The sequence below is a fragment of the Osmerus eperlanus genome, chromosome 22 (genome assembly GCF_963692335.1).
Source record: "Osmerus eperlanus chromosome 22, fOsmEpe2.1, whole genome shotgun sequence".
Lineage (NCBI taxonomy): Eukaryota > Metazoa > Chordata > Actinopteri > Osmeriformes > Osmeridae > Osmerus > Osmerus eperlanus.
Window position 1 is genome coordinate 12,148,512 of NC_085039.1, and position 22,862 is coordinate 12,171,373.

The 22,862-nt window shown below is 49.2% G+C and overlaps 2 protein-coding genes across 3 annotated transcripts in view; both read right to left on the bottom strand.

Moving 5' to 3' along the window:
- Positions 1 to 22,862, bottom strand: part of LOC134009025 (complement C3-like) — a 47,937-nt gene that overhangs the window by 2,182 nt on the left and 22,893 nt on the right. Inside the window, exons 1-35 of one of the 2 annotated variants that reach the window (XM_062448664.1) lie at positions 17,832 to 17,969; positions 16,840 to 17,035; positions 16,489 to 16,654; positions 15,567 to 15,664; positions 15,281 to 15,369; positions 15,063 to 15,145; positions 14,251 to 14,338; positions 13,795 to 13,897; positions 13,498 to 13,618; positions 13,183 to 13,298; positions 12,700 to 12,843; positions 12,450 to 12,567; positions 11,527 to 11,591; positions 11,167 to 11,361; positions 10,916 to 11,071; positions 10,642 to 10,771; positions 10,093 to 10,161; positions 9,812 to 10,006; positions 8,198 to 8,315; positions 7,978 to 8,066; positions 7,715 to 7,854; positions 7,421 to 7,633; positions 7,163 to 7,307; positions 6,765 to 6,971; positions 6,593 to 6,668; positions 5,602 to 5,761; positions 4,676 to 4,771; positions 3,818 to 3,965; positions 3,516 to 3,682; positions 3,204 to 3,362; positions 2,867 to 2,929; positions 2,558 to 2,648; positions 1,973 to 2,021; positions 322 to 412; positions 86 to 175 (exon numbers count right to left, since the gene is read on the bottom strand). In XM_062448664.1, coding sequence (XP_062304648.1) covers positions 86 to 175; positions 322 to 412; positions 1,973 to 2,021; positions 2,558 to 2,648; positions 2,867 to 2,929; positions 3,204 to 3,362; positions 3,516 to 3,682; positions 3,818 to 3,965; positions 4,676 to 4,771; positions 5,602 to 5,761; positions 6,593 to 6,668; positions 6,765 to 6,971; positions 7,163 to 7,307; positions 7,421 to 7,633; positions 7,715 to 7,854; positions 7,978 to 8,066; positions 8,198 to 8,315; positions 9,812 to 10,006; positions 10,093 to 10,161; positions 10,642 to 10,771; positions 10,916 to 11,071; positions 11,167 to 11,361; positions 11,527 to 11,591; positions 12,450 to 12,567; positions 12,700 to 12,843; positions 13,183 to 13,298; positions 13,498 to 13,618; positions 13,795 to 13,897; positions 14,251 to 14,338; positions 15,063 to 15,145; positions 15,281 to 15,369; positions 15,567 to 15,664; positions 16,489 to 16,654; positions 16,840 to 17,035; positions 17,832 to 17,908 — 4,311 coding nt within the window. In that variant the 5' untranslated portion in view covers positions 17,909 to 17,969. Of the gene's footprint in view, positions 1 to 85; positions 176 to 321; positions 413 to 1,972; positions 2,022 to 2,557; positions 2,649 to 2,866; positions 2,930 to 3,203; positions 3,363 to 3,515; positions 3,683 to 3,817; positions 3,966 to 4,675; positions 4,772 to 5,601; positions 5,762 to 6,592; positions 6,669 to 6,764; positions 6,972 to 7,162; positions 7,308 to 7,420; positions 7,634 to 7,714; positions 7,855 to 7,977; positions 8,067 to 8,197; positions 8,316 to 9,811; positions 10,007 to 10,092; positions 10,162 to 10,641; positions 10,772 to 10,915; positions 11,072 to 11,166; positions 11,362 to 11,526; positions 11,592 to 12,449; positions 12,568 to 12,699; positions 12,844 to 13,182; positions 13,299 to 13,497; positions 13,619 to 13,794; positions 13,898 to 14,250; positions 14,339 to 15,062; positions 15,146 to 15,280; positions 15,370 to 15,566; positions 15,665 to 16,488; positions 16,655 to 16,839; positions 17,036 to 17,831; positions 17,970 to 22,862 lie in introns of those variants that run through there. The other variant, XM_062448665.1, reaches the window with a different exon arrangement.
- The window catches only part of LOC134009060 (complement C3-like), a 35,600-nt gene that overhangs the window by 2,182 nt on the left and 10,556 nt on the right, over positions 1 to 22,862 (bottom strand). The window lies entirely within an intron of this gene.

A 22,862-nucleotide genomic window follows, 5' to 3' on the forward strand; every position in this document is an offset into this window, starting at 1 on the left:
AATTAGTAGAGGAGGGGGAGGATGAAGGAGATTGGTTAAGGAGCCGATGTGGGAGGGGTAAAGGAGACAGTTGAGGAGAAGGTACCTGATTCAGATAGATAATGAGGGAGCCTCTTTCAGACAGAGCCTTGTCCATCTCAAATTTCTCAATGTAGCGATCTTTCCCTTCCTTCAACTACACACAGACACACACACAAAAAGATTTGCACATGAATGTGAAAAATATTAAACTGAAAATGAGACTAAGGTCAATATTTCAGTGTTTGTGTTTGAGAGAGAGAGCAGAGAGAGAGAGTGTGTCTGTGCCCCCAAGTGCCTCACCTTTGTCAGATCCCCAATGTCCACTATGAAGCCAGTTAGCAGGCCAATGTCGAGAACCGACATGGTGGCATCTCTTTCCTTGCTCTTATATCTGCCAGACGAGATGACCAAAGGTAGATAGAGAGAGGTAGAGAGGGTGAGACAGAGATGTAGACAGAGAGGGAGAGACAGATGTAGAGAGAGAGGGAGAGACAGATGTAAAGAGAGAGAGGTAGAGGGTGTGTATACAGGTGTGTTTAAAGGTGTGTGTGTATAAAGGTGTGTGTACAGGTGTGTGTATAGGTGTGTGTACAGGTTTGTGTACAGGTGTTTGTTTGTGTGTGTGTGTACAGGTGTGTGTGTGTGTTCAGGTGTGTGTGTGTATAGGTGTGTGTACAGGTGTGTGTGTGTACAGGTGTGTATACAAGTGTGATTGTGTTCAGGTGTGTGTGTGTATAGGCAGGGGCGGATTAAGGTGGTCAGGGGCCCCTAGGCTGCTCTTAGTGTGAGCCCCCCCTCCACATTGTATCTCTAGTACTACCTTTAGAATGTTTTCTTTCTTGATTTTCTGGCAGAGAAGTCCTTAATGGACTTAAATCCAATTTGCGCAGAACATCATTTTCAATGGACATCAGAGACAGGTGCAGGTTTTGGCCCATCGTGGATCTGAGTCTATTTTTAATTAGTCCCAGTTTCGAAAAAGAGCACTCCCCGTTGGCATTTGTTACAGGCAAAGTCATAAATAGCCGGAGTGCTATGTCAACATTTGGAAACACTGATTGTAGTTTTCTTGCTCTTATATGTTGCTGTAATGACCTTCCTGAAGTGTCCTCATTTTCTTTGACGAATTGTCTGACATCACTGATAACGTGAACGATTGTTAGCCGATGATGCTAGCTGGCAGTCCTGCTGTGGATCATGGTTTCGACTGGATGTTGATTGAGATTCAGCAGGCTTGAAGAATCCTGTAATTTAGGGATGTGTTTTCGTATATCTTGGTCTCGTTGTTCTTTTAATTTCTGTGTTTTGCCTTTTAGTGCTCCACTTAAATATTTTCTTTCGGCCATTCTGCACTATGCCATATAGCAGTGAGTGATGAAATTGATTGTCTGACATGATTTGACCAGGAGCAGCTGATTGGACAGATGTGACCCAAGTCACATCTACCCAATCATCTGCTTTTTAATTTATTTTTATTTTCTTATGGGCCAATTAGCGTCTTTATTTTGTTCGCGCTAAAGTACATTTAAAATATTAAAACACAATCCGGCCAATCCGGGGCCCCCTGCACAGGCTTGCCTAGGCCTGTGCATTAATCCGCACCTGTATATAGGTTTGTTTACAGGTGTGTGTTTACAGGTGTGTGTGTGTGTGTTTACAGGTGTGTGTGTGTGTGTGTGTTTACAAGTGTACACAACATAACACCAGGACAGGAAGACGAGGTGGAATTAGAGGTGACATCCGATGGTCCAAAACTAGACACTGTTTGTTCGAAAACTTATTTTATGTTATCAAATGTAATTTATGTCGTTTTGAAAGATAGCTTACAACATATATACATAAAACATTTGTTGTAATATGGTATGACTTTATAATAATCTCTTTGCTGTATGAATATACATTAAATTGTTTAGTAAGAGGGTTAGGGAGGTTGTAATATTTCATATCGTACCTTGTCTTTATTTTCAGCAAGTAGGTTGCTTCAGCAAGAGGGTAAGATGCTGTAAAAACATCATATACTTAAGTGAGATCATCGAAACTGATTGATGGAGAATAGTGAGAAGGTTAGACTCTTTCTCTAGATTCTCTCTCTCACTTTTCGCACATACACATTGTACTACACATTCTTTCAATAGAATAATAATAATAATTACCATCTTATTTGAAAAACGCTTGATGGCTTAGCCCCACAGAGGACTTCTATTTCATAAAGCATTTATTTATAATTTTGTGTCATTATCATTTATAACCATGCATTATTATTATTATGTATAAGTATAAATGTAAATTATTTATCATGAATTATTATAATTATTTGTAATTATTTACTACATTCTTATTTACAACATTCCTATTTACCACATTCATTATTATTCATTCCAACAAAAGATCTATAGAAAGCTACCAATACCATACATGGTAAAAGAGTAAAACATGTAACAAATGACTTACCAGGGACATAACTTTTGCAATTTTACCATTTAGCACATAAATATTTATTTTTGATGATTTGGGTCAGGGGTGTGGATTTATGTACCTTTTCCTTCTTTCACCATTTCCACTTCCAGGTCAAAGTCATTACAGCCAGGATTCTTTTTGTCCAAGACGGCATAGTACAGAGTCAGCACCTGAGAACAAGAGAGAGAGAGAGACGGAGAGAGAGAGAGAGAGAGAGAGTGAGAGACAGAGAGAGAGAGTGTGAGAGACACAGAGAGAGACAGAGAAAGACAGTGATAGAGAGGCATGGAGAGAAAGTGGCAGAGAGAAATAGAGCGAAAGTGTTCCAATGTTGAGCATTAGTGAATACATAGACGACTAAATGACAGTTGGGGAGTTTATGTCTCACAGATATGGTGGCGGTGCCAACTCCTCTGGCTTCCACTGTCAGGTTCTGATTGACATCCGGGACCTGGTGATGCAGCGCACACACACACACAGGCACACACGCACACGCACACACACAGGCACACAGATACACAAACACACACACAGGCACACACACACAGCCCAAGACAAGAAAATTATGCAAAGTGTGTGTGTGTGTATGTGGGTGTATTGGTGTGCACATGGTTGTATCTGTGTGTGTGTATATCTGTGTGTGTATGTGTGTGTGTATATCTGTGTCTGTGTGTATCTGTGTGTATCTGTGTGTGTGTGTGTGTGTAGATGGGGGCAGGTCTCACCTTTGTGGTTCTGGTGACAAATTGGTTTCTCCTGTTAATATTCCACTTGTCTGGCTTCGCCCTGCCAGCTACATGGATATCTACTTGCAGGTCAAACTCCTTCACGTTTTGGGTTTTGGACCAATACTCAGCCACTGCCTGGTACACCATGATAGTTGCCTGTTGTGTGTTTTTATTGGTGAAATGGAGGCAAAAAAAACACAAACAATTGTTGCGTTAGTACAAATATGTGTAGTACACTGTGTTAATACAGTGTGTATGTGTGTGTTGAATGTCTGTAATGCGTGTGTGAGTGTGTGTGTGTGTACACACCTGGGTAGATCCATAGCCACCACCACTCCTACCCTGCAGACTAAGCCACTTGACGATGGGCCCTGCCTCCTGCAGAGCATCAGCCTTCAGCAGGGCCAGCAGAGCGTAGGCAGTGGCCTCCAGGGTGAACGTTCCAGATCCCCTGGGGACCTGCCAGTGGTCTAGACCTGTAAAACACACACACAGTCATGCACGTTAGGGTTAGGTGTGAAGGATAACACGATTTTGAATGGGAGTGGATTGTCAGTCCTCACGAGGACAGTAAAAAAACTATGTGTGTGTGTTTGTGTGTGTGAACTGACCTGTAGAGGACTTAAGAAGCAGACCCTTGTCAAGTGCGCCATGGTTGGCCATGGCGTAGGATACCATGGCAACAGAATAGGGGTTTTTGATATCGGGCAGACGTTTCTGTAGGTAAGCCACTGCCTTGTTCATATTACTTGTCATACTCTGAAGAGGAGATGGGGAGGGAGGGAGGGAGGGAGAAAGGGAGGGAGAGAGAGATAGAGAAAGAGAGAGGGAGGGAGGTGGAGGTTGGCAAGGGAGAGGAGAGAACATAACTGTTAGACCTGTGCATGTCTGGTCCTTGATTATATGCTGCACTTATGCAGCTTTGGATACATTTTCTGCTAAATGAATACATGGTAACGCCTTAACCCTTGTGCTGCCTTCGGATCACATGACCCAAAGGTTCATAACGAACCATCGTTGTGTTTACCCAATTTTACCCAATACAAAAACAAATACAAATAATTTTCATTTTAACCTTTGCAATGTGGGGGGTCTGAGACAGCCCAACGGTTAAAAAAAAAATGCTTCACTTTGTTTTTGTATGCGGTAAAGTTGTCGCAATACGATGGTGGGTCACAATGACTGATGGGTCAGAATGACCCGAAGATAACACAAGGGTTAAGTAAATATTGAAAGGTTTCCTTAATGTTTTTCCATGATTTTCTTAATCTTATGACTGTGTGACATATATTGATGTAGGAGAGTTTTGTGTGTGACTCTGTGCATGTCAAGTTATTGTTGACTGTATGAAACCTTATTGTTTATTATAGTTATTGTTTATTATAGTTAATGTTTATTATAGTTATTATTGTATTGTTTGTATTAGAAGTTGTTTGTTTTTGTGAGCTGTGTGTGCCTGTGTAACTCACTCTGATGGTCTGCTCACACAAAGGGCGTGCCTCCTGCAACGCAATGAGTACGAAGGCAGTCATCGAGGCATCTGTATCCAAGCCTGCTACGTCTCCCTATGGATGGACAGACGGACAGACAGACAGACAGGCAGACAGACGGGCAGACAGACGAGCAGACAGACAGGCAGACAGACAGACAGGCAGACAGACGGGCAGACAGACAGACGGGCAGACAGACAGGCAGACAGACAGACAAGCAGGTTATTCAGCAGACATTATTCAGTGGGCAAGATTTTGACAGACAGGAACAAAAATTGAATATCTATGTAAATGATACACAAATTTTGCAATACTTCATCATGATCCCTTTTTTTAGAGTTTGGCTTATTAGCCTTTTATCTGGCAAATGTTGAGATATCCTAATAAAAAAAAAAATATTCTTACATAAAATATATATATAATACAAATAAACTTACATTTACATTTAGTCATTTAGCAGACGCTCTTATCCAGAGCGACTTACAGTAAGTACAGGGACATTCCCCTGTGGCAAGTAGGGTGAAGTGCCTTGCCCAAGGACACAACGTCATTTTGCACAGCCGGGAATCGAACCAACAACCTTCTGATTAATAGCTCGACTCCCTAACCGCTCAGCCATCTGACTTCCCTTACTTACATATATTAAAGTGTAAAGTATGTGAAAATACTTAATCAGTACACAAATTGTGTAGAAAAAGATAAATATCATTCAAATGTAGGCTATCAAGCTGACATCTAATAATTACATGTATAAAAAAATGTTCAGCTTGGAATACTTGACATCATGCTTGACAACAGATCAACCAGAAACTGTTAGAAAAGAACCCATTTAGAGGTAAAGAAGGTGGCCACATGGGGGCGCTGTTGAGACATGTTATGATATGCCTGCGTGTCTTTAGTCTTACGGTCATCTCTCCGTGGATGACAGGAGCGTTTTCCTGGAAACTGCCGTCAGGCTGCTGGGATTTCAGGATCAGCCACTCCCCGGCCTTACACACCACTTTGGAGTCTATAGCGATCAGCGAGCTCGACATGGCAAACACCTTGGTTACATACGCTGTCAACCTGGGAATTGGACGGGATTTGGGGGCAGGGGGACAGAAAGAAGGAGGGGGGGGGCAGAGAGGGTAGGGGTGTGAGGGCAGGGGGGGTAGGGGTGTGAGGGCAGGGGGGGTAGGGTGTGAGGGCAGGGGGGGTAAGGTGTGAGGGCAGGGGGGTAGGGTGTGAGGGCAGAGGGGGTAGGGTGTGAGGGCAGGGGAGGTAGGGTGTGAGGGCAGAGGAGGTAGGGTGTGAGGGCAGAGGGGGTAGGGTGTGAGGGCAGAGGGGGTAGGGTGTGAGGGCAGGGGGGGTAGGGTGTGAGGGAAGGGGGGGTAGGGTGTGAGGGAAGGGGGGGTAGGGTGTGAGGGCAGGGGGGGTAGGGTGTGAGGGAAGGGGGGGTAGGGTGTGAGGGAAGGGGGGGTAGGGTGTGAGGGCAGAGGGGGTAGGGTGTGAGGGCAGGGGGGGTAGGGTGTGAGGGCAGAGGGGGTAGGGTGTGAGGGCAGAGGGGGTAGGGTGTGAGGGCAGGGGGGTTAGGGTGTGAGGGCAGAGCAGGTAGGGTGTGAGGGCAGGGGGGTTAGGGTGTGAGGGCAGAGCAGGCAGGGTGTGAGGGCAGGGGAGGTAGGATGTGAGGGCAGGGGGGGTAGGGTGTGAGGGAAGGGGGGGTTAGGGTGTGAGGTCAGAGCAGGTAGGGTGTGAGGGCAGGGGGGTTAGGGTGTGGGTCTTACATTAAGGTTTCAGGATGTGTTAGACTCCAAGGTGGGTTATGAGGTCAGATATGAAATATTTTGTATATAGGAGTTGTGTGTGTGTGTGTGTGTACAGCATGGTTTGTGAGGTCACACGCAGGTGGATTCTTACCAGGTGCTGCTGGGTCTGTCTATCCAGGCCGCATAGGAGCCATCGGGTTTACCATAAGCTGCCTCCCTCTGGTACCCTGGCAGACACACACACACACTCAATACCAGACTCTCTGAAAGATGTGTGTTTACGGACGATACTCGTGTAAGACTAGAAGCTGGACGGGCCCTACCAAGTCGGATGTAATTGATAGCGGTAGCTCGCTTCTCCAGGCCGATAGATTCCCACTGTCTGGTGGTGTCCAGGTAGCGGGTGGCGATGACGGGCAGGGTCATGTAGATCATGTTCTGTTCTCCACATCCCACTGGCTGTTGGATCAGGCTGCCCATGGTGCTGCCACTCACAACACTCTCCACCAGCACGCTAGTCTGATCCCCTCCTGCACGCACACACGTGAACACACACACACGTAAACACACGCACACACACAGGGGCACATGACCCGAAACACACACACACGTAAACATACACACACACACACACAGAGGAACATACAAGCAATAACAAACACACATTTGTACACATAAAAGTAGGCATGCACATACACACTCTGCATCTGTGAAGCATTACCTATAACATTGATTTCTGTGCTGGCAGGTGTGTTTGGAACCTGGTTCTGGGGCACGGCACTCTTGAGATCTTTCTTCTCCACACCTCCTGACTTGGAGGGGTCCAGTTCGACTGAAACCAGTTTAGTGATCAACTCCCCTGGAGGCTGCGAGAGAGAGAGACACGACAAACAACAAACAACAACAATTTCAACAAAACAATAACTGTGTGGATGTGGTTTCACCCCCCCTGCAATGTCTACGTCTCAGAGCAGCTCACCACCACACGCAGGATCTTCACTACGCCGTCCTGTAAGCCTGACTCAAAGACGGAGGCCTTGACCTCGATGTTCTGCTCGCCCAGCTTCATGGGGATCATGACGTAGGGCACCACCAGCGTAGACTCCGCCTCTACAGTCACATCTTTGACATATTGTTTCTGTTTGTTGGCCGAGCTGCAGATGTTCTCGTTCTCTATGAGATAAACACGCACCTGCGGGTAGAATGATACTCATTTGAAGAGGAAGGAAAATAGAGAGAGAGGGAAGGAGGGAGGGACAGCGAGGGGTCTTACTTTGATTTGATTTAATTTGTAGTTGTGAAGGACGGCTTTGACCTCCAGCTGTTCGTTGTACACGGCAGAGTAGGGCAGCCTCAGGTCAATGAAGAAGTCCTTCAGAACCACCATCTCAAAGGGCTCAGTCACACAGATAGCTGGGCACGGGACAGAACATTCTGGCATTGTTCTAATGTCCGACTTAATTTAGACTACAAAAGGCAGTGAAAAAAAAGATATTTATCAGGCAGATATAGAGACGCCCGAGTGGGGGTCCTCACCGTTCTCTTTAGATAGGCTGATGGCGGTAATCTGCCAGGTAGTGATGGAGTCCGGCATGGCAGTGACCTGATTGGCTGATGTAGTTTCACTGCAACATAAAGGATACAATAGGTGCATTTCTATTGACTAGCAATTCTAGACCATCACCAACAATTCTAGACCTAGCCAACTGCCTGAAGTAGAAGACTTTAGCAGTAATATCTTTGCACCAGTTTCTACCATGTTTTGCCTGGAGGACAGGAGGGCAGGGTGTATTCGTTCCACAGCCAGCTCTCAGGGAAATTAGTACGAGACGTGATCTCATCTGGACTGAGGTACGAGGCGTCATCTTCATTACCTGGCGAGGGAAGGGACATCAGATGAAGAAGAAACCTTTCTTGTCTTGATCAACCAATTGTGGCACGAGTAGGGAGCAGATGGGAGGGAGGAGGGAGGAGGTAGGAGGAAGGAGGAAGGAGAGAGGAGGGAGGAGGGAGGAGGAAGGAGAGAGGAGGGAGGAGGAAGGAGGGAGGAGGTAGGAGGAAGGAGAGAGGAGGTAGGAGGAAGGAGAGAGGAGGGAGGAGGAAGGAGGGAGGGAGGAGGGAGGAAGTAGGAGGTAGGAGAGAGGAGGGAGGAGGAAGGAGGAAGGAGGGAGGAGGAAGGAGAGAGGAGGAAGGAGGGAAGAGGAAGCAGGTAGGAGGAAGGAGAGAGGAGGGAGGAGGGAGGAGGAAGGAGAGAGGAGGGAGGAGGAAGGAGAGAGGAGGGAGGAGGAAGGAGGGAGGAGGTAGGAGGAAAGAGAGAGGAGGGAGGAGGAAGGAGGGAGGGAGGAGGAAGGAGAGAGGAGGGAGGAGGAAGGAGAGAGGAGGGAGGAGGGAGGAGGGAGGAGGAAGGAGGGAGGAGGAAGGAGAGAGGAGGGAGGAGGAAGGAAAGAGGAGGGAGGTGGGAGGAGGAAGGAGAGAGGAGGGAGGAGGAAGGAGAGAGGAGGGAGGAGGAAGGTGGGAGGAGGAAGGAGAGAGGAGGGAGGAGGGAGGAGGGAGGAGGAAGGAGGAAGGAGGGAGGAGGGAGGAGGGAGGAGGAAGGAGAGAGGAGGGAGGAGGAAGGAGAGGGGAGGGAGGAGGAAGGAGAGAGGAGGGAGGAGGGAGGAGGAAGGAGAGAGGAGGGAGGAGGGAGGAGGGAGGAGGAAGGAGAGAGGAGGGAGGAGGAAGGAGGGAGGAGGAAGGAGGGAGGAGGAAGGAGGGAGGAGGGGAGCTCCCACACGCATGCTGGAGGCTCTGTCATTTTAACCCAGCCAGCTGTCCCTCCTCCCAGCCTCCTCACAGCCTCCCCCCAGCCTCCTGCCAGCCTCATCTCAGCCTCCCCCCAGCCTCCTCCCAGCCTCCTCCCAGCCTCATCTCAGCCTCCCCCCAGCCTCCTCCCAGCCTCCACCCAGCCTCCTGCCAGCCTCCTCCCAGCCTCCCCCCAGCCTCCTCCCAGCCTCCTCCCAGCCTCCCCCCAGCCTCCTCCCAGCCTCCCCCAGCCTCCTCCCAGCCTCCTCCCAGCCTCCCCCCAGCCTCCTCACAGCCTCCCGCCAGCCTCCCCCAGCCTCCTCCCAGCCTCCCCCCAGCCTCCTCCCAGCCTCCTCCCAGCCTCCTCCCAGCCTCCTCCCAGCCTCCCCCCAGCCTTCTCACAGCCTCCTCCCAGCCTCCCCCAACCTCCTCCCAGCCTCCTCCCAGCCTCCTTCCAGCCTCCCCCCAGGTCAGCAGGAGCCAGGTCAGTAACACCCAGGGACCAAGTTCAAACTACTTTCTGTGTGTGTGTGTGTATATCTGTGTGTGTGTGTGGGTGTGTATATCTGTGTGTGTGTGTGTGTCTTACTGCGTGCCAGGTCAAGCTCTTCATGGATGTTTTTCTTCCTCTCAGCCTCCATCTGTTCACAGCAGTACTTGAAGGCATTTTCGCAGGCAACCCCTTCGGTGACAAACTTGGCACGCCGCGAACACGAGTACTCCAGAGCGTTCTGCTTCATACCGCTGACACAACACTCCCTCTCCAGCGACTGGTACTTGGCCTCTGAGGAGGGGTCAGTGTTACTACACAGCAAATGTTTTATGTTTTATTTATTTCAGCTTATTGAGCTGTCAGGCAGCTCCTCTTACCCAGATTAATTCTGACTTGAAATTCTGTGACAGCCCGCCTCCTCCTGGTCCTGACTGGACAGTTTGGCTCTAGTGTGTGAGGAGAAAGAGGACAACAGGAGGGTGACTGTGTGATAAGAGAAGAGGAGAGAGAGAGAGAGAGAGAGAGATAGAGAGAGAGAGAGAGAGAGACAGAGAGAGAGAGAGAGAGAGAGAGTGAGAGTGAGAGTGAGAGAGAGAGAGAGAGAGAGAGAGAGAGAGAGAGAGAGGGAGAGAGAGACCGAGAGAGAGAGAGAGAGAGAGAGAGAGACCGAGAGAGAGAGAGAGAGAGAGAGAGAGAGAGAGAGAGAGAGAGAGAGAGAGAGAGAGAGAGAGAGAGAGAGAGAGAGAGAGAGAGAGAGAGAGAGAGAGAGAGAGAGAGAGAGAGAGAGAGAGAGAGAGAGAGAGAGAGAGAGAGAGAGAGAGAGAGAGAGAGAGAGAGAGAAAAGGTGCTGCAGAGTGGGGAAGATAAGACACTGTAGAGCAGATGAATGTGAAGAAAGGGAGGAGGAAGGAGGAGGGCGTTTCTACCGGTTCTGATGTTTGTTCCTGAGGCGGTGTTGGTCTCAAACATCAGGCCAGCATCGTAGAAGACTCCCATACTGTTCTGTCCACTTCCTGCTGTACAGCCTGTGTCATACTTCTCCACCACATCCCATATCTAGAGTGGACACACACACACACTCTTAATGGAATAGGAAATGCAATAGTGACTGTTATAGGGGAAAGACTGTGGATAACAGGACACCGGATTGAAAGCATGTTTCACAGAAGTCAAACGGTCAGTCAAGAGGACAGCTGATACCTTTTTCTGAGTAAGTCTGTGTTTGTTGTTGAGGACAGTGACGCCCTTATCCACAGCCACCAGTCCCACTTTGGCCCCAGGGTCTCCAGTGATCTTCAGTTGAAAGTTGTCACCGGGCAGGTATGATGATGTTGGTCTGGTTGCCTCGACTTTCAACTGTAGGACAACAAAAGGGGGGAAGACGAGAGAGGAAGTAAGTGTGTGTGTGTTCACGTGTGGCAAGTCTGTTGGTGTAAATGTGTGTGTCTCACCGTGCCCATACAAGAGGTCTGGACTTCCACCCAGACAGAGTCGGACACCACCTCGTTAGTGCCCACGTGGTAGTACGCCACTATACGGAATGAGGGCTTCATGTACTTGGTAACCGCTATTGTGGAGGACAGGATTGGCTGTTGCCCTTTCCGTTGCTTCCTGATTGATTCCACCAGCTGACCCCGGCTCAAGATCTGATTGGACGCACAGAAAACAAAACAAAAAAACGCTGATTTATTTTCACCACTTTTTGCCTCTGTACACATCCTCCCTTCTCTCTCATTCTGCCCCTCCTTCAGCCCACCAGGAAGGTGATTACTTCTCCCTGCACCCCCCTCCGCCCCTCCACACACACCCACCAATATGGTGATATCCATGTCAGATGGTCCTGCTCCAAAAGTCATGTCCACCTGCATGTTTTCATCTGAGGGTGAGGAAGAATCAGTCAGGTAGACAGTCTCGTGTATAAATACATATGTATAACCATGTTCATAGTTCAATAAACATTTCTTCAAATATCATGTCATTAAATAGAATTCTCCTAAACCGTTATATAATAATATGTACGGATATAAGTTATATGTCATATAACTATTTAATGATGACATCATTCAACAAACATCTCAACAAGCAAAGGTATGTATTGCACCTGGGATTTTGAAAAATTCGAAATCCAACGTGACAAATTGTCAAAAATTCCACATTGAATGAAATGGCTTCAACATGTATTTTGAATCAGGTGATAGAATATAAACCAGTCACTTTCAATAAGTTAATTTAAATACATTTGTCTAATCATTCACTAGAGATGACAGTTATCATATAACAATGGAACTGATATAAACTGATCTAAGTTGATAGAAGAAATATAATTGATATAAACTAATATAATTGATATAAACTAATAGAACTGATGTAAACTGATAAAACTAATAGAAGTGACTTAAGCTGAAACACGTAACCCTGATAGGTTATGTATCTGTTATTACATTACATTTACATTTAGTCATTTAGCAGACACTCTTATCCAGAGCGACTTACAGTAAGTACAGGGACATTCCCCCGAGGCAAGTAGGGTGAAGTGCCTTGCCCAAGGACACAACGTCAGTTGGCATGACCGGGAGTCGAACTGGCAACCTACGGATTACTAGCCCGATTCCCTCACTCAGCCACCTGACTCCCCTGTTATAGACTGATACGTTACCCTGATCGGTTATGTATCTGTTATAGACTGATACGTTACCCTGATCGGTTATGTATCTGTTATAGACTGATACGTTACCCTTGGTGCTGACTGATAGATGCAGCAGGTTTTTGGTGTTGGACTTGTAGGGACTGATGTCAAGTGTGGCAGTAGCCTGTCTGTTCTGTGGTTTGATGTCTGGATCGTTGGTCTTAACCTGAATTTTACACACACACACACACACACACATTCACACATACACACAAATTCACACACACATACAAAAACATAGGTCTTACTGTGAGCCTCAGTGATTGGCTGTTTGTTAGTGTTAAGGGGCGGGTTTTACAGTGATTGTCATTGATCCGCTCTGGTCGGTGTTGACTGTTGCCACGGCGATGCCTTGGTCGCTCGTAAGGGTTGAACCTCCGTCAGGTAAAACCTCCAGTTTGACTTTCTTAGCCGGTGTCTGATCAGGTTTCGTGACGTAAACCTAAACATAAAGGGCATCATTTTGTTATTTTCAATTACAACCCTAACCCATCATTACCAGTAATTCCGTTACGTCTCAATACTTAAAAAGTGCACGTACATCTTAATTTAAAAAGGTGGTGCATTTTGTAAATATTATAGTTATGTAAACAGACATATGCACAGACATTAACCGTACGTATAACACAAATGTGTTACCATGTTGTAAATGAATGAATAAGCATAATGTTGTTACTGTGGTTACGCTACTGACATTACTGACAATATGGATGCAAGGTCAGAGTTAGATAGAGTTCAAACAGCCCAAGGTGGAACTTTGTTGACAAGGCAATGTATTTACCTTAACATTGAAAGGCATCCCTGGTTTGAAGAACTTGGGGGTGTGTTTGAAGTAGATGGTATAGGGGGACTCAACAATCTGGATGCCACCTTTCTCTGCCTCCACCATCTCTCCACCTGGAGGAGAGAGAACACACTGTTAGACACACACACACACACACACTCACATACGCAAGCTTTGTCCCAACCTTGACACACACAGAAAACTCTGGGGGAATTATCATTTTCACAATATTTTAGATATTTCACAATAAAACAAGAACACTCGCAAACACACACACACATTCAAAAACCTCCACACACACACATTACTCACCGCTCTCAGTCAACACCTTGACTGATATGTATATTGATTGGGAGACCAAATCTTTGATCTCTTTGAAGGTACGTATGATGTCATCTCTGTTCAACACTGCCTCTCCTTTGCCATTCTGGATCTGAGATCACACACACACACAGTCGTCTGACAGGAAGCAGGGGTGTGTTTGTGCATGTGCACGTGGGTGTGTGTGTGTGAGCGTCCTGAGCGTGTCTGTGTGACAGTGGGAATGTGTATTTCCAAGGTTGGTTGTTTGTGTAAATACTTCACAGTGTGTGTCTGCAGGATATTTACCTCTACTCTCTGAAGGGAAGAAGGGAAACTGTGTTTATTCCCTCCTTTCACCACCCCAAACATCACATAGGCCACACCATTCACCTCCTTCCCAAACAGATACCTGGGAACACAGCAAGCATCAGCAGATTACTAACACACACACACTCAAACAGATACCTGGGAACACAGCAAGCATCAGCATATTACTAACACACACACACTCAAACAGATACCTGGGAACACAGCAAGCATTAGCAGATTACTAACACACACACACTCAAACAGATACCTGGGAACACAGCAAGCATCAGCAGATTACTAACACACACACACTCAAACAGATACCTGGGAACACAGCAAGCATCAGCAGATTACTAACACACACACACTCAAACAGATACCTGGGAACACAGCAAAGAACCAGAACATGGATTGAAACTTCAGACAAAACTGATGACCAAATAATCGCCTCACCTCGCTCTGAGGTCAACATGCAAACTTTCATCATCGACGTAGAAGAAGGTCTCCCTAGGCTCCACCTTCACCTCGAAACTGGGCAGAACTGGAGGGAGACAGGAAGTAGGGGGGAGAGGAAGTAAGGGGGAGAGAGGAAGTAAGGGGGAGAGAGGAAGTAAGGGGGAGAGAGGAAGTAAGGGGGAGAGAGGAAGTAAGGGGGAGACAGGAAGTAAGGGGGAGACAGGAAGTAAGGGGGAGACAGGAAGTAAGGGGGAGAGAGGAAGTAGGGGGGAGAGAGGAAGTAAGGGGGAGACAGGAAGTAAGGGGGAGAGAGGAAGTAGGGGGGGAGAGAGGAAGTAAGGGAGAGAGAGGAAGTAGGGGGGGAGAGAGGAAGTAAGGGAGAGAGAGGAAGTAGGGGGGGAGAGAGGAAGTAAGGGGGAGAGAGGAAGTAAGGGGGAGAGAGGAAGTAAGGGGGAGACAGGAAGTAGGGGGGAGAGAGGAAGTAGGGGGGGAGAGAGGAAGTAAGGGGGAGAGAGAGGAAGTAAGGGGGAGAGAGGAAGTAAGGGGGAGACAGGAAGTAGGGGGGGAGAGAGGAAGTAATGGGGAGAGAGGAAGTAAGGGGGAGACAGGAAGTAGGGGGGGAGAGAGGAAGTAGGGGGGAGAGAGGAAGTAAGGGGGAGAGAGGAAGTAAGGGGGAGAGAGGAAGTAAGGGGGAGAGATGAAGTAAGGGGGAGAGAGGAAGAAAACTTAAGATATGATGTTATATATATTGTTGCACTGCTGTGGCAGCAGAATTATAGAGGATAATTGAGGGATTGACAGTTTCTCACCGTATTCTTTGACCTCAAACTCTGTGGTGAAGGTCCTCTGTGGGGTGGCCTGGAACCTGCTCACCAACTGCCACACACCGGGACTGCACACACACACACACACACACACACACATGCACACCACCCGCATATACACACCACAGAAATAGATTGATAAATGGATGGATGCATGGATGGATGGATGGATGGATGCATGGATGGATGGATGGTATGCTGACCTGACAATATCTGGAAGCTTGAAGTCCCCAGATTTCATCCCCTTGTCTGGTGTTAATGTTTTCCTGAGGATGGTGATGTTCTCTGGAGTCTGATATTACAAAATGCAATTCATGACAATGTGCTGTTTTTTAGCTTTGATGCCTACATGTTCACAACTGGGATTACAGTAAAAATAATTTATTTTAGTGGACCCTTTCTATGTAATGTACTGCTAATAGTGTAACATACTAATATATAGTGGTATGTACTTCTTTGTGCTATGTAGTGCTTGTGATGGGCCTTTACCACAACATCAATGTCGATAGAGATGTCTTTATCCTGTGCAAACTGATCTTTGGTCAAAGGCTCCATTCTAGGGGTCACAGCAAGCGCCCTGTATAAGACTGAGATAAAGACAAACAGAAGGAGAGAGAGAGAAAGGATGAGAGAGAGGGATGAAGGAGAGAGAGAAAGGATGAGAGAGAGGGATGAAGGAGAGAGAGAAAGGATGAGAGAGAGGGATGAAGGAGAGAGAGAAAGGATGAGAGAGAGGGATGAAGGAGAGAGAGAAAGGATGAGAGAGAGTGATGAAGGAGAGAGAGAAAGGATGAGAGAGAGGGATGAAGGAGAGAGAGAAAGGATGAGAGAGAGGGATGAAGGAGAGAGAGAAAGGATGAGAGAGAGGGATGAAGGAGAGAGAGAGAAAGGATGAGAGAGAGGGATGAAGGAGAGAGAGAAAGGATGAGAGAGAGGGATGAAGGAGAGAGAGAAAGGATGAGAGAGAGGGATGAAGGAGAGAGAGAAAGGATGAGAGAGAGGGATGAAGGAGAGGTTGCTGTATTTCACTCTCGACTGCATCCAGGATAAGGCAACAATTCCATGTTGTTGTCTGTTGATGTTGGAATGTGTCCCACATCTGCTGGTGTAACATTAGCAGAATCCAGCCTGTTTCAAATAGCCTTGGATTGACCAATCAGGAAGAGGGGGGTAGTGAAGCCAAAAAAGTTTAAGAACCAAAGTTCAAGCCCACGACACAGCCCCCCTTCCACCCCCTTACCGCCCCCCCTCTCGTCTCCCCCCCCCCAACCTTCCCCCCGTGCCATGGGAGGTCCTGATAGCTTCCATTTCTTACAACAATGCCTGGTCAAATCAAACCTTAAAACCATTATTTTAAGTCTGTGTTTATGTGTAAATGAAACTCTGAATGAAACCCATCACTCCATCTGACCTGTGGTTCCGGGGTTGTAGATGGGTTTGTCTGTCTGGATGAAGATGTACCCTGCCTGGAAGGAGGCCAGCACCACCTTCTCCAGTGTTCCCGTGGGGAAACGCGCCTCCAGATAGACGTACTGCTTGTCTCTGTCGTCCATATTGATGTAGTCCTCCTCGGGGATCTAGGGTCAGGGGTCAGGGGTCAGTACAGTTTGTTTAGTCTCAGACATATCAACTTGTGTGTGTGTGTGTGTTAGAGTGTGTTTGTGTGTGTGTGTAACCTCTGCGTTTGCGTGTGTGTTTATGTAACATTCTACACACAAAATAGTTCACACGGAATGTAAACATAATTTCCTTGACAACTTACAAAGACTTCGACTAAGCTCTGGAATTGGTTGTCTGAGTTTAGTTGCACATCTTTTTCAAACAGTTTTTTGGTCTTGGTGGGATGGTTCTTGATCACGACCGTGACCATGAACGGACCCCCTGAGTGGTCCTGCATCTCCACAAACACGTTCTCCTTGCTGCCCACACGCAGCACGTTAGGAGCAGACAACACCTGTCTGGAGAGGGAACACACACACACAATACACACACACACAATACACACACACAATACACACGCACACACAAGATACACACACACACAATACACCCACACAATACACACGCACACACAATACACACGCACACACACACAATACACACACACACACAATACACACACACAATACACACACACACAATACACACACACAATACACACACACACACAATACACACACACAATACACACACACGTCAATCCTTGATTCCTGTTTCCCTCCTTTCCTAGTCTCCTCTCACTGTCACTGACTGTTCCTAGCTAAGCGTCACTGTCAACCCTAACCCTTTCCTAGTCTCCTCTCATCATCTCCTCCTCCCCTCCTCTCCTCCTCTCATCATGTCCTCCCCTCCCCTCCTCCTCTCATCATCTCTCTCACTGTCTCTGACAAGGCCAGGCGTCACTGTCATAGGTCACTGACTGCTTGTTCCTGGCTAAGCTCCAACTCTACTGGACAAATATTGGTAACGTTTTTGATGTAGAAGGACACACTTCATACATTAAACCCAATTTTTCCATTTAAACTCTTAATTCAAAACTAATGTACACATTTGTAGTTTTAGAGACTGATTTAATGTTTTATTCATTCACAAAAAATTATTTATTATTAGTTTGAACAAAACATAATTTTAAAAGTAGTGTCCATATCGGCAGAGTATTACTTTGCAGTAGTACAAGTCACTCCAATGTTAAATAAGACATTACCAGCCGTAATCAGAGAGGTAATCAGTGTTTGTGTTAATGTGTGTACTTACAGTGGCGCTCCGTCAGACGGTGAGGGGAAGGAGACAGCCAGGGTGGCCAGAGCCACACACACCAGTTCCACCCGCATGGTTTCCTCAGGTCCTGCTGCTGTCTGCTGAGGGAGTAACTACTCACTCCACGCTGCAGGACTTATATCCTGACTCCCTGTCCAGCCCAACCCTCCCCATGTAGCCCTCCCTCCTCCATCCAGCCCTCCCTCCTCCATCCAGCCCTCCCCCTCTCTCCCCAATGTAGCCCTCCCTCCTCTCTCCTCCATGTAGCCCTCCCTCCTCTCTCCTCCATGTAGCCCTCCCCCTCTCTCCTCCATGTAGCCCTCCCCCTCTCTCCTCCATGTAGCCCTCCCCCTCTCTCCTCCATGTAGCCCTCCCCCTCTCTCCTCCATGTAGCCCTCCCCCTCTCTCCTCCATGTAGCCCTCCCCTCTCTCCTCATGTAGCCCTCCCCTCTCTCCTCCATGTAGCCCTCCCCCTCCTCCATGTAGCCCTCCCCCTCTCTCCTCCATGTAGCCCTCCCCCTCTCTCCTCCATGTAGCCCTCCCCCTCTCTCCTCCATGTAGCCCTCCCTCCTCTCTCCTCCATGTAGCCCTCCCCCTCTCTCCTCCATGTAGCCCTCCCTCCTCTCTCCTCCATGTAGCCCTCCCCCTCTCTCCTCCATGTAGCCCTCCCTCCTCTCTCCTCCATGTAGCCCTCCCCCTCTCTCCTCCATGTAGCCCTCCCCCTCTCTCCTCCATGTAGCCCTCCCCTCTCTCCTCCATGTAGCCCTCCCCCTCTCTCCTCCATGTAGCCCTCCCCCTCTCTCCTCCATGTAGCCCTCCCCCTCTCTCCTCCATGTAGCCCTCCCCTCTCTCCTCCATGTAGCCCTCCCCCTCTCTCCTCCATGTAGCCCTCCCCCTCTCTCCTCCATGTAGCCCTCCCCCTCTCTCCTCCATGTAGCCCTCCTCCTCTCTCCACCATGTAGCCCTCCCCCTCTCTCCTCCATGTAGCCCTCCCTCCTCTCTCCTCCATGTAGCCCTCCCCCTCTCTCCTCCATGTAGCCCTCCCTCCTCTCTCCTCCATGTAGCCCTCCCCCTCTCTCCTCCATGTAGCCCTCCCTCCTCTCTCCTCCATGTAGCCCTCCCCCTCTCTCCTCCATGTAGCCCTCCCCTCTCTCCTCCATGTAGCCCTCCCCCTCTCTCCTCCATGTAGCCCTCCCCCTCTCTCCTCCATGTAGCCCTCCCTCCTCTCTCCTCCATGTAGCCCTCCCCCTCTCTCCTCCATGTAGCCCTCCCCCTCTCTCCACCATGTAGCCCTCCCCCTCTCTCCTCCATGTAGCCCTCCCCCTCTCTCCACCATGTAGCCCTCCCCCTCTCTCCTCCATGTAGCCCTCCCCCTCTCTCCTTCATGTAGCCCTCCCCTCTCTCCCCCATGTAGCCCTCCCCCTCTCTCCTCCATGTAGCCCTCCCCCTCTCTCCTCCATGTAGCCCTCCCCTCTCTCCTCCATGTAGCCCTCCCCTCTCTCCTCCATGTAGCCCTCCCCTCTCTCCTCCATGTAGCCCTCCCTCTCTCTCCTCCATGTAGCCCTCCCCTTCTCTCCTCCATGTAGCCCTCCCCCTCTCTCCACCATGTAGCCCTCCCCTCTCTCCTCCATGTAGCCCTCCCCCTCTCTCCTCCATGTAGCCCTCCCTCCTCTCTCCTCCATGTAGCCCTCCCCCTCTCTCCCCAATGTAGCCCTCCCCCTCTCTCCTCCATGTAGCCCTCCCCCTCTCTCCTCCATGTAGCCCTCCCCTCTCTCCTCCATGTAGCCCTCCCTCCTCTCTCCTCATGTAGCACTCCCCCTCTCTCCTCCATGTAGCCCTCCCCCTCTCTCCTCCATGTAGCCCTCCCCCTCTCTCCCCATGTAGCCCTCCCTCCTCTCTCCTCCATCCAGCCCTCCCTCCTCCATCCAGCCCCCCCTCTCTCCTCCATCCAGCCTCCCCTCTCTCCTCCATCCAGCCTCCCCTCTCTCCTCCATCCAGCCTCCCCTCTCTCCTCCATCCAGCCCCCCCTCTCTCCTCCATCCAGCCTCCCCCTCTCTCCTCCATCCAGCCCCCCCTCTCTCCTCCATCCAGCCTCCCCCTCTCTCCTCCATCCAGCCCTCCCCCTCTCTCCCCCATGTAGCCCTCCCCCTCTCTCCTCCATCCAGCCCCCCCTCTCTCCTCCATCCAGCCTCCCCCTCTCTCCCCCATGTAGCCCTCCCCCTCTCTCCTCCATCCAGCCCTCCCCCCTCTCTCCTCCATCCAGCCCCCCCTCTCTCCTCCATCCAGCCCCCCCTCTCTCCTCCATCCAGCCTCCCCCTCTCTCCTCCATCCAGCCCCGCCTCTCTCCTCCATCCAGCCCCCCCCTCTCTCCATCCAGCCTCCCCCTCTATCCTCCATCCAGCCTCCCCCTCTCTCCTCCATCCAGCCCCCCCCTCTCTCCTCCATCCAGCCCCCCCCCTCTCCTCCATCCAGCCTCCCCCTCTCTCCTCCATCCAGCCCCCCCCCTCTCTCCCCCATGTAGCCCTCCCCCTCTCTCCTCCATCCAGCCCCCCCCTCTCTCCTCCATCCAGCCTCCCCCTCTCTCCTCCATCCAGCCTCCCCCTCTCTCCTCCATCCAGCCCCCCCCCTCTCTCCTCCATCCAGCCTCCCCCTCTCTCCTCCATCCAGCCCCCCCCTCTCTCCTCCATCCAGCCTCCCCCTCTCTCCTCCATCCAGCCCTCCCGCCTCTCTCCTCCATCCAGCCCCCCCCCCTCTCTCCTCCATCCAGCCTCCCCCTCTCTCCTCCATCCAGCCTCCCCCTCTCTCCTCCATCCAGCCCTCCCCCCTTTCTACTCCATCCAGCCCTCCCCCCTTTCTACTCCATCCAGCCCCCCCCTCTCTCCTCCATCCAGCCTCCCCCTCTCTCCTCCATCCAGCCCAAACCCCCTCTCTCCATCCAGCCCTCCCCCCTTTCTACTCCATCCAGCCCCCCCCTCTTTCCTCCATCCAGCCTCCCCCTCTCTCCTCCATCCAGCCCTCCCCCCTCTCTCTCCATCCAGCCCTCCCCCCTTTCTACTCCATCCAGCCCCCCCCTCTCTCCTCCATCCAGCCTCCCCCTCTCTCCTCCATCCAGCCCAAACCCCCTCTCTCCATCCAGCCCTCCCCCCTTTCTACTCCATCCAGCCCCCCCCTCTCTCCTCCATCCAGCCTCCCCCTCTCTCCTCCATCCAGCCCAAACCCCCTCTTCCCATCTAGTCCTCCCCTCTCTTTCCTCCCCCCCTCTCCTCCAATCCAACCCTCTCCTCCATCCAGCACCCACCCCTCTCTCTACCCCATCCAATTTTTCAGCATGCCACCAGTAAACTCTTCCCTCAAGAGACAAACATTCAAAGATCAGAGGTTAGGTAAACTACAAATTGGTCAAACTTTGAAACTCCCTAGATCAATGCATAACTAAAGTATTATGAAACAAATAAACTGTTGGGCACAATGTGGTTCCATAAAAAACATTTTTTTGTATGCTTACTATCAGTAACAGAAACGTGTTTCAAATTGTATGTGTGTCACATAACACGCACTCTCATGGTAACAGTAAACATACACAGCCACCACTGTCTTCAAACATTAAACCTTATCTGACATTACTAGCTACAACACTGACCAGAACATTAACACAATATTATTATTTATGTCTCGTTGACAAAATCTATTGTTTTCTGGAAGATTCAGAACAAACATCAAGGCTACAGGGCTTATATTTATCCATATATTATCAAATTCAAGAAAGTTGAACCTTTTCAAAATATTTAATTACATACAACTATGTAAAGATGGTTTGGAGCAGCGGCGTGGGGGCATCCAGGATCTATTTGTTCCTACATCAAAACGTCTCACTGGCTAAATGTGTTGTATCTTTGTCAGCAACAAGCCAACATTTAGGCTACTTTAAGACAGAGCTTTTAAATAATGTATGGCATACAATTTATTGACTGAGCCGTCAATTATTTGCAATGAGTTGCTTAAAAAATCATGCCTGAATGCGATAAACACAATGACCTGAGTACCCCCACGCACATACGCACACATATACACGAGTGCTCATAAATGCTCATCGTTTACAGGAACATACGAGGTGTGTGTGTGTGTGTATTCCTGTAAATGACAAGCAGACAGTAAACAAAGTCTAAACAAACAGAACCCTTTAAACCTGCACAAGGTCTTACGCAACCATTAGATAATGGTGGTAAGGCATAGCCTGAGAGAGGGGGTGGGGCGTCCCACATATTGAGGCAAAGTCCAGCATTTTGATTGGCTGTAGTTTTAGTTAAACCAATGCAGGAGAGGCACTGTTCAAAAATGTAGCTTTTGTCCAATGGCTGTGAAGAAAGCCGGGAAGGCTGTCATCACAGGGCTGTGTTTGATGTCAACCAAACTGCGCACCGTGGTTCAAGAACAGGTGGAGCTGGCAGTCGGTGCTGCAGGGAACACACCTAATGTTGCCTCCACTACTGTGCTACAGTGCAGGGAACACACCTAATGTTGCCTCCACTACTGTGCTACAGTGCAGGGAACACACCTAATGTTGCCTCCACTACTGTGCTACAGTGCAGGGAACACACCTAATGTTGTCTCCACTACTGTGCTACAGTGCAGGGAACACACCTAATGTTGCCTCCACTACTGTGCTACAGTGCAGGGAACACACCTAATGTTGCCTCCACTACTGTGCTACAGTGCAGGGAACACACCTAATGTTGCCTCCACTACTGTGCTACAGTGCAGGGAACACACCTTCAGACAAGACAAAAACATGATAGGGATACTCACATCTACATTGACCAACAAGGACTGAACATAAAACAGGGAAAAAAACAAAACAAGACACAGGTGAAACAAACAACCACAAACGAGCAGACGTAGAACCTCACCCCCTTTTTATGGAATGCCCAGTGGGCAAGTATTAAGACGCCCCCGTGTGTCGACCACATGTAATTACGGGGTGTCTTAATAGTTGCCCATGGGGCCTTCCATACCTATTCACACCAGAGG